Consider the following 10,349-nt stretch of genomic DNA (forward strand, 5'->3'; position numbering starts at 1 on the left):
TTGTCAATGATTTGGACACAATTTTGTGTCTTTTTAATGGAAAATCCAATCGCCTCAGGCTGATTACTTCTTTGACCTTTTTGAATATTTGCTATTAATACTAATTATTACGGCTCCTCTTTTTCAGATTGCACTTAATCTTTAAAGATCTTAATTTTTGTGACTTAGTGAAATACTTTCTATCTGCTTAAAATAAAATGCTACACTCCAGAAACTCAGATGTTTTCTGCATATTTGTTTGCTGATACCTTTTCTATGATACTCCTGGGGATAACATCACAGACACTGGTGTAAAATAGAAATTGTTTTGTGCCCTTTCACACCTTTACAGACACATGGTTAATACCTTAACTCTGCATGTGCTTTTTGGATTTTCTATGTTTTGACATGTTTGTCACACTGAATAAATGCTTAGAAGAGATAAATGTGTGGATGTGCCAAATCGTTCTCCAAATGAACAAAAACAAAATTGAAGTTATTATTTTTGGACCTAAAGAGGAACGATCTAGAGTTATCAATCTAGAGTCAATGGACAGCCTCAGTTATTACAACTAAAACCTATCGATCGGCCCGAAATCTGGGAGTAGAGATGGGCTCTGACCTGAACCTCCAGAGTCACATAAAGACAGTAACAAATCGGCCTTCTATCACCTGAAGAACATCTCCAGGATTAGAGGACTAATGTCTCAGCCAGATCTAGAGAAACTCATCCATGCGTTTATCTTTAGTCGCATTGATTATTGTAACAGCATCTCACAGGTCTGTCCAACAAGTCAATCAAACAGCTGCAGCTGATCCAGAAGCTGCTGCTCGCGTTCTCACTAGAACCAGGAAGATAGAGCACATAACATCAGTTTTAAAGTCCCTCCACTGGCTCCCTGTAGCTCAAAGAATAGATTTTAAAATACTGTTGTTAGTTTACAAATCACTGAACGGTTTAGCACCACAATACATCAAAGATCTACTGTTGTTGCTGTATCAACCTTCCCGACCTCTCAGGTCTTCTGGTTCTGGTCTGCTCTGCATCCCCAGAACCAGAACCAAGAGAGGAGAAGCAGCTTTCAGCATCTATGCACCAACAATTTGGAACAAACTTCCAGAAAACTGCAAAACAGCTGAAACACTGAGTTCCTTCAAATCTCGACTAAAAACCCACCTGTTTAGAGTCGGATTTGAAACATAATCAATTACAGATTTAATGATGGAACTTTATGTCATGTTCTGATTGTTGATTCTATGTTGCATGACTTTGTGTTTTTGTGCTTGTTTTGATGCAAAGCACTCCATAATGCCTTTCTGCTGAAATGTGCTGTACAAATGAAACTTGATTGATTGATTAATTGATTGATTGAAAAAGTCAATCAACGAAGATATTTCAGCTTGTTAAACTAGGTCACACATGTGTGTGGATCACGTTGGGTGTAATTTCAAAAGTTCAACAATGATCTCATTTGACCAAAGCAACATCTTCAGGCCTTCCGAAAAACTGCAAAAAGGACTTCTTGTGGTTTGTCAATGGCGTCCTTCTTGCCACTTCCATAAAGACCATAATGGTTGTCCTGTGAACAGACTCCCCCACCTGAGCAGTAGATCTCTGCATTTGGTTCAGAGTCACCGTGGATGCTTCTCTGATCATCCTTGTTTGGCCTGTAAGTTTCGGTGGACAGCCTGTCTCAGTGGGTTTACAGTTGTGCTGTACTCTTTCCATGACTGATGGAACAGGTCCAAGGTTTGGGAATTTCTTTTTAGAGTGTAAGCTTGTTTTAAACATCTCCACCGCTTTCTCCCTGACCGGACTGATGTGTTCCTTGGTCTTCATGGTGCTGCTTGCACCCCAATATTCTCTTAGCCAACCTCTGAGGCCATCACAGAGCAGCTGGGTTTGTCCTGAGATTAGATTACACACAGGTGGACGCTATTTAGACTCAAGCAATCATCAGCAGTCATCATCAACTTCTGAAAACAACTGGTTGTAATCAAAAAAAAAGGCGAAGAATTCTTTTGCACACACCACTTTTCAGACATTTCAGGATTTTGTTTGTAAAAAAACATTTGAATCATGCTTAAATTTCTTTCTACTTCACATAAATTCCAATAAAAACAATTCCAAGAAAAGCATTGTGGTTGTTAAACTTGACAAAAACGCTGTTGTCCGCAAAAAGCCAAACTATTAAAGAGTTATAATTGGTTAAGCCTAGTCGTAGCAAATCAAAGGATGTATTTTTATGACATTCTGGGATGTTGTTTTTTTGCACACAGCAGATCTAATAAGAACCTGTCCTCAATTCTGCTACAACTGCACATATAAGTGATCGTGCGCCCCTTAGTGGTGCCGATTGAAATTCTGCAACTTTATCATAAAGAGGAGTTTGAGTCTTACATGGGTTGCAACAACAGGCATGATGCTGCTTTCAAAATCCATGGATGGTAAGAACAAATCAGACAGCTAGATGATGTAATCTATGCGATGCAATGATGACGTTTTGGAGGAGAGTTAAGTGAAGCAGTAGCAGCACTCACATCCAGCTTTAGAGACTTAAGAGATGGAGATCTCACTTCTCCTTATTGGCTTGAGAGTGGTTCTGGGTATATGTGTTGTTTTAGTTGCTGCTTTTGGTGCATCAGATAGTGTCAAAAATGGGGCTTTGACTATTAGCTGTACTCATCAGGGTGCAGCTCGTGTACCTGCATTCTCAATGGATGGGGAGTTTATTATTGGTGGGGTTTTTGCGATCCACTACAAGGGGATCACAAAGATTCACAGCTACACCACTATGCCTGAGCCGCCCACCTGCACAGGGAGGTTGGTAAGAGGGAGTATGGGATATGAAGAGACTGTTTTGCTGAAACGGTTTTTATTTGCATGCTGCAAAGTGCAATGATTTATTTAACAGTTTTCTTTATGTTGTTGTTTTTTCTTTTCTTTTTTTTTTGAAATTATGCCTGACCTGAAAATAAATTTCAACAGAAAAAATGTCCATTTATATGTTAGTGAAGTTGTGTCGATGACACAACTTCAACTTCTGAGGTCCATAGAAAGGGGCAGAAGTGATAAGAAACAAGTTTATTAGTAGATGATACTCTTTAGTTTATGGTATTGTCTGGTTCATGAAAATGTAAAGAGATTTTAGTCACAAAACAAAAAAAAATCAGTAACATGTAAATGTCTGTGTGCAGTATCAACAGTTGTGAACTGCGCTTCGGTCGTGCGATGATCTTTGCGATTGAGGATAAACAACAGCACAGATCTGCTGCCTGGGATTAAACTCGGGTATAAGATCTACGATACATGTGGCTCTGTGACTGTGGCCACTCATGTGGCATTTCAGCTGTCAAACGGCGAGGACCCCGTGATTCAGACAGGACATAATTGTTCTCAGTCGGGTCTGGTAATGGGTGTTATTGGTGACTCTGGATCCACACAATCCATCGGCATTTCACGCATCTTTGGTCTCTTCAATATACCTTTGGTAAATTATTTTAAATCTTTAAAAGCTGTAAAAATATATGTTTTAATGTACATTTGTGAAAAAGAAAAAAATTTTTTGTTTGTTTTTCTTGTTTTAGGTGAGCCTTCTCCACTTGTGCCTGCCTGTCAGATAAGCAGCAGTTTCCAACTTTCTTCAGAACGATTCCCGGTGACCATTACCAAGCCGATGCACTGGCCAAACTGGTGAAACATTTTGGCTGGACTTGGATAGGAACAATCTATTCAGACTCAGATTATGGAAGAAATGGCATGGCCTTTCCTTGAAGCGGCACACAGAGAAGGGATCTGTGTGGAGTACACTGAAGGTTTCCATCGAACTGACCCACACAAGATTCAGATAGTAGCAGATGTCATCCGCAGGTTTGAGCCTCTTCTATCTTTTAATGTTAAAAAGATGTAGACTGTTTTTACCAAGCACTGAAAAAAACATGTTTAAAACATTTAAACACTGATTTCAAACAAGCTTAACTGAGAAAAGCTTTATACATTGTTTTCCCCTTTAGGTCAACTTCGGTCGCTGTGGTGGCATTTACAGCCTCTGGTGACATGAAATTCCTGTTAGAGGAGTTAAACCAACAACCTTCTCCTCCTCGTCAGTGGATTGGAAGTGAGGGCTGGATAACAGACATTCAGCTGATGAGATTCAGTTTCTGTGCAGGAGCCATTGGAGTTGCTATCCAACAATCTGTCATCCCAGGATTTGGGGACTTCCTGCTGGGTCTCTCTCCCTCTGAAGTTGCCGCCTCCTCCGTCCTCACAGACTTCTGGGAGGAAACGTTCAACTGCAGCCTGACGAATAGTGAGATACGAACATGATCGATTCCCAATTATCTTTAGATTTTGTTTTTAAATGATCTGATATTTTATGCAGAAATGAATATATGTTCTTTGTTGATATTCAAAATTAATTCTGTTACAATATATATTGTATGATTTGCACTAAAAAGTAATTTTCATTTCCATTTTATACATTACACTTTACTGTGTGTAACTGAGCTGAAATTCTTAAAAATTTATCATGTAAAAATGTACGACAGCACTTTATTCTTTTTTTTCTCCTTTCTCAGATACATCTGGAAAAAAGAGGCTTTGTGATGGAACTGAAGACTTAATGACTCTCAAGATCCCGTACACTGAAACGTCTAATTTCAGAATCGACAACATGGTGTACAAGGCTGTTTATGCCATAGCACATGCTATTCACAATGCGCTATGTCAGGGAACTAATTTCACTAATACCTGTAAGAAACAAAAAACCTTTGACATAAATCAGGTGGGATTGAATAAAGGCTAAATATATTCTCTTGATATAAATAAATATTTTTTTTTTTTAGTTTAGTATTGTTGAAATTTTCTTTGCTCTCTTCTATTAATTATTCACCATTCGTCTTTCCAGGTTTTTACGGAGCTAAAGAGAGTCAACTTTACCCAGAACGGTTACCATGTGTCTTTTGATGCTAATGGAGATCCTGTGGCTTCATACGATGTTGTTAACTGGCAAAAGGGAGAGTGGAGTTATTGAACTGGTAACAGTGGGATATTATGATGCTTCACTGCCAAGAGGCCAGGAGTTTCGTATCAACAGGAATTTAACTTGGTTGGATGGAGACACGCAAGTAATGGGAAAAGTGCAACATTACTCATCTTCTTGAAAACCATTTGTTTCACTATTTTTTATTTTTGGTTTCAGATACCAGTCTCTATTTGTTCAGAGAGTTGTCCTCCAGGAAGTCGTAAAGTGTTGCAGAAAGGAAAACCAATCTGCTGCTATGACTGTATACCATGTCCTGAAGGAGAGATCAGTAACATGACAGGTGACTGTAATGTTTTTATGCAAACCTGTGTCATCAAATAATAAAGAATGAACAGCTGTTATATAATTTTTTCAGATTCTCCTGATTGCTTCCCATGTCCCAGTGAGTTCTGGTCAAATGCAAAGAGAGATGCTTGTTTTCCCAAACCAGTGGAGTTTCTTTCCTTCGATGAAATCTTGTCAATCATCCTGGCTGGATTCTCCATCAGTGGAGCGTTTCTGGCCATCATGACAGCATTAATTTTCTTTCATCACAGAACAACTCCCATTGTCAGAGCCAACAACTCTGAGCTGAGCTTCCTGCTGCTCTTCTCTCTGACTCTGTGTTTCTTATGTTCATTAACTTTCATTGGAGCCCCCTCTGAGTGGTCCTGCATGCTGCGCCACACAGCGTTTGGCATCACATTTGTTCTTTGTATCTCCTGTGTTCTTGGCAAAACTATAGTGGTTCTAATGGCCTTTAAAGCTACACTTCCTGGTAGTAATGCTATGAAATGGTTTGGTCCAACACAACAAAGAATGACTGTAGTGTCTGTAACTTTTATTCAAGTTATAATATGTATCATCTGGTTGGTTGTGAGTCCTCCCTTCCCAGTGAAAAATCTGACCACCTACAAGGAGAAGATCATCCTGGAATGTGCTTTAGGCTCTGCTGTTGGTTTCTGTGCTCGGCTACATCGGCCTGCTGGCTGTGTTTTGCTTTGTGTTAGCTGTTCTAGCTCGGAAACTACCTGATAATTTCAACGAAGCCAAGATGATAACCTTCAGCATGTTGATATTCTGTGCCGTCTGGATCACCTTCATCCCAGCTTATGTCAGCTCTCCTGGAAAATTTACTGTGGCTGTGGAGATATTTGCTATTCTGGCCTCCAGTTTTGGACTCATACTGTGTATATTTGCTCCAAAGTGTTTCATCATTTTGTTTCAGCCAGAGAAGAACACCAAGAAACATTTGATGAACAAGAATTGATTGGGTACTGTCAATAATGAGAAAATGTGAAAAAATGAAGGGATTTCTTTGTATTAGTTTATTTTGCAATGTTAAATTTTCATGCACAGTTGTTCTACTTGTATGTAATTTTTTTTCCTACTCTAGTCTATTTGTGCCATTTTGTGAAATTACCAGAAAATCTATTTAAATAACAAATAAAACTTATGTAAAACTACAACTTTGTTTGGTGTCACTCCCCCAACTTTAAAAACCATTTAAAAAAAAAAAAAAAACAAATGAGTAAAAATTCCAGAGGTCAAAGACTTTGGATCTACTTCACTCTTTATGATGTGTGTCAGGAGTGATGTTTGTTCTTTGTTTTTTTATTTTTTTAAATCAATTTGTTTTATATTAATCATTTTCTGGTTTGGGTGTCAGACCAATATTCCCCCCAAAAATTTAAAAACTGACTGATGGACAGACAGATATATAAATAAATATATTTATTTTATTCTGGCAAAACGTAATGCCACATACAGTGATTGTACAAATGTAATGGCAAAAAACATAATGCTCCACATGTGATAGTCGGTCTCCTGGGCCCTTGAACAATAAGTCTTATTCCTATGCTGTCTTTGTTCAGAGTCTTAGACAGGTTATATAAATTGGTAACAACACTTCCTCACCTGTAGAGCTGGAGGGATGGAAATCTCACTTCTCTTTATTGGCTTGAGACTGGCTCTGAGCCAATGTTTTTGCATTCAGTGGGTCAGATATTGTCAGAAATGGGACCTTACCTATAAAATGTACTCTGCAGGGTACAGCTCGTGTGCCTGCATTCTCAAAGGATGGGGAGTTCATTATTGGCGGCGTTTTTTCCTTACATTACAAGGAGCTGACAAAGATTCACAGCTACACCACTGCGCCTGAGCCGCCCACTTGCACAGGAAGGTTGGTAAGCGGGAGCATGGAAGGGGTGACATACTGAAATGCGAGGGTTCTCATTTGCATGATGTAGAGTTCTGCAGCGAATTGTATTGGCTTTTTTATACATGAGGATATTTTTCAAGAATTATTTGCAAAACATCCAAATTAATGCCAGCAGTGTAAAAAAATTCGATGTCGATACTGATCGAGAAAACCTGACACTGACAATAATAAAGTCATGTTCAATTCATTTGAATATGCTTTCAAAAGAGGCTCATTTGTCAGATTTTAAGTGCAATTTGAAAAAAACAACAACTTTTAAGCAGTTTTTCCACATTAGATACACTTTTTATTTTTACATTTAAAATGTCTTTGTTGTAATGTAACATTCTGACCTTAAATGTCATTTATTGCAACCAATAAATTACCATCATTAACAGAAAAAAGCTTTAAATAATCTACCCAAGAGGAATTAACCTATATAACACATATTAATAGCACAAATTTTAAAAAGCATAAACTTCTTAATTAAATTGACATCTTTTGAGTATGGCAGTATGTAACACTCGCGACGTGTTAACAGTTAAAACAACAATAATAGGACCAGTGTTAGGTTCGGCTGCTGGAGTGGAAATTGAGCTAGTATATAAATGACCACAGACAAGGGAAAGTAAGTTTAACTGCCGGCTTATTATTAGTTGGAAAAGAAAAAAAAAAGAACAATAGACAATATAAATACAGACAATTGACAAACAATGACATAAAATCAATTCAAAATAATTTCCTGTTATTCCAGAATAATCCCTGTTTGAACTTTTAAACCTAATGTTTGGTTTTAAGGGATGTTGTTTATTTAACCTAAATTATAGTTCTAATTTAGTTTGAACAAAGGAGGTTAATCTAATTAATTTTATTCTTTTAAAATCTATTTTAGGAGTTTAGTTTATTTTAAGAGATTATGATATATAAATATAGTTTTAATTTCCTATTTTAACTAACTCTGGTTTCTAATTTTACCCAACAAAAAAATGTACAATCCACACCAATAATGTGCGTGAATACAAAAGGAAAAGGAAAAGATAAAACACAATAATAATAATCCAGTAAGATACTGAACAATTTGTGCTTCAATCAGTCTTTCCTTATGGTGATTTTGAAGGGTTGATCCTGGTTCTCTGGATCCGCTTTTCTGGGTTCCTGGGTCAACGGCTCGCCATCGTAGTCCAATTCGGCAATTTTGCTCGGAATTCCCGGTCCGGCTTCAGTAGGACTTCATAAAAAGGCCTGGTTTAATAACCACAAGCACAAAAGTCCATTTTAACTTTTCTGTGTGTCGCGCAAAGCAACACACTAGCCAACTCGGCTCATTTGTTACATTAACGGCTTCCAACGTATACTAACGGAAATACGTTGCTCCGTTTTTTCCGTTTCGGTCAATAGATTAACTTACAAATAACATTTATCACAGAAATAAAATACAGTCTTTCACTCACCAAGTCCAACAGACAACACTCTTAAAAAACTCCTCCAAAAATGAGGAAAAAGTTTTCAGCTGTTCCTAGCCTTGCTAATCGGCGGTTCGCTTTGATCTCCCTTAGCTTGGCACGACTCTTCACTCCTTCGCTCTCTCTCTCGGTCTGTCTCTCTCTCTCTTGGTCTGTCTCTCTCTCTCTCGGTCTGTCTCTCTCTCGGTCTGTCTCTCTCTCTCTCGGTCTGTCTCTCTCTCTCTTGGTCTGTCTCTCTCTCTCTCTCGGTCTGTCTCTCTCTCGGTGGTCCTGCATGCTGCGCCACACAGCGTTTGGCATCACATTTGTTCTCTGTATCTCCTGTGTTCTTGGCAAAACTATAGTGGTTCTAATGGCCTTTAAAGCTACACTTCCTGGTAGTAATGCTATGAAATGGTTTGGTCCAACACAACAAAGAATGACTGTAGTATCTTTTACATTTATTCAAGTTGTAATATGCATCATCTGGTTGGTTGTGAGTCCTCCCTTCCCAGTGAAAAATCTGACCACCTACAAGGAGAAGATCATCCTGGAATGTGCTTTAGGCTCTGCTGTTGGTTTCTGGGCTGTGCTCGGCTACATCGGCCTGCTGGCTGTGTTTTGCTTTGTGTTAGCTGTTCTAGCTCGGAAACTACCTGATAATTTCAACGAAGCCAAGATGATAACCTTCAGCATGTTGATATTCTGTGCCGTCTGGATCACCTTCATCCCAGCTTATGTCAGCTCTCCTGGAAAATTTACTGTGGCTGTGGAGATATTTGCTATTCTGGCCTCCAGTTTTGGACTCATACTGTGTATATTTGCTCCAAAGTGTTTCATCATTTTGTTTCAGCCAGAGAAAAACACCAAGAAACATTTAATGAACAAAAATTGATATGTCATTGTCAATGATTTGGACACAATTTTGTGTCTTTTCTAATGGAAAATCCAATCGCCTCAGGCTGATTACTTCTTTGACCTTTTTGAATATTTGCTATTAATACTAATTATTACGGCTCCTCTTTTTCAGATTGCACTTAATCTTTAAAGATCTTAATTTCTGTGACTTAGTGAAATACTTTCTATCTGCTTAAAATAAAATGCTACACTCCAGAAACTCAGATGTTTTCTGCATATTTGTTTGCTGATACCTTTTCTATGATACTCCTGGGGATAACATCACAGACACTGGTGTAAAATAGAAATTGTTTTGTGCCCTTTCACACCTTTACAGACACATGGTTAATACCTTAACTCTGCATGTGCTTTTTGGATTTTCTATGTTTTGACATGTTTGTCACACTGAATAAATGCTTAGAAGAGATAAATGTGTGGATGTGCCAAATCGTTCTCCAAATGAACAAAAACAAAATTGAAGTTATTATTTTTGGACCTAAAGAGGAACGATCTAGAGTTATCAATCTAGAGTCAATGGACAGCCTCAGTTATTACAACTAAAACCTATCGATCGGCCCGAAATCTGGGAGTAGAGATGGGCTCTGACCTGAACCTCCAGAGTCACATAAAGACAGTAACAAAATCGGCCTTCTATCACCTGAAGAACATCTCCAGGATTAGAGGACTAATGTCTCAGCCAGATCTAGAGAAACTCATCCATGCGTTTATCTTTAGTCGCATTGATTATTGTAACAGCGTCTTCACAGGCCTGTCCAACAAGTCAATCAAACAGCTGCAGCTGATCCA

General features: G+C 38.3%; 1 protein-coding gene and 1 pseudogene across 1 annotated transcript; both read left to right on the plus strand.

The window, feature by feature from the left end:
- Window positions 1-2,696: 2,696 nt before the first annotated feature.
- On the plus strand, window positions 2,697-6,302 carry LOC129369777 (extracellular calcium-sensing receptor-like; annotated as a pseudogene).
- A 2,392-nt stretch (window positions 6,303-8,694) lies between these two features.
- LOC129369723 (extracellular calcium-sensing receptor-like) lies at window positions 8,695-9,936 on the plus strand. Its single transcript, XM_055045303.1, has one exon. It carries the CDS (start codon window positions 8,695-8,697, stop codon window positions 9,538-9,540), a length of 846 nt encoding a protein of 281 aa, XP_054901278.1. The 3' UTR covers window positions 9,541-9,936.
- Window positions 9,937-10,349: the final 413 nt, after the last annotated feature.

This window comes from Poeciliopsis prolifica, unplaced genomic scaffold (assembly GCF_027474105.1).
Source record: "Poeciliopsis prolifica strain line A6 unplaced genomic scaffold, Auburn_PproV2 SCAFFOLD022, whole genome shotgun sequence".
NCBI classification, from domain to species: Eukaryota; Metazoa; Chordata; class Actinopteri; order Cyprinodontiformes; family Poeciliidae; genus Poeciliopsis; species Poeciliopsis prolifica.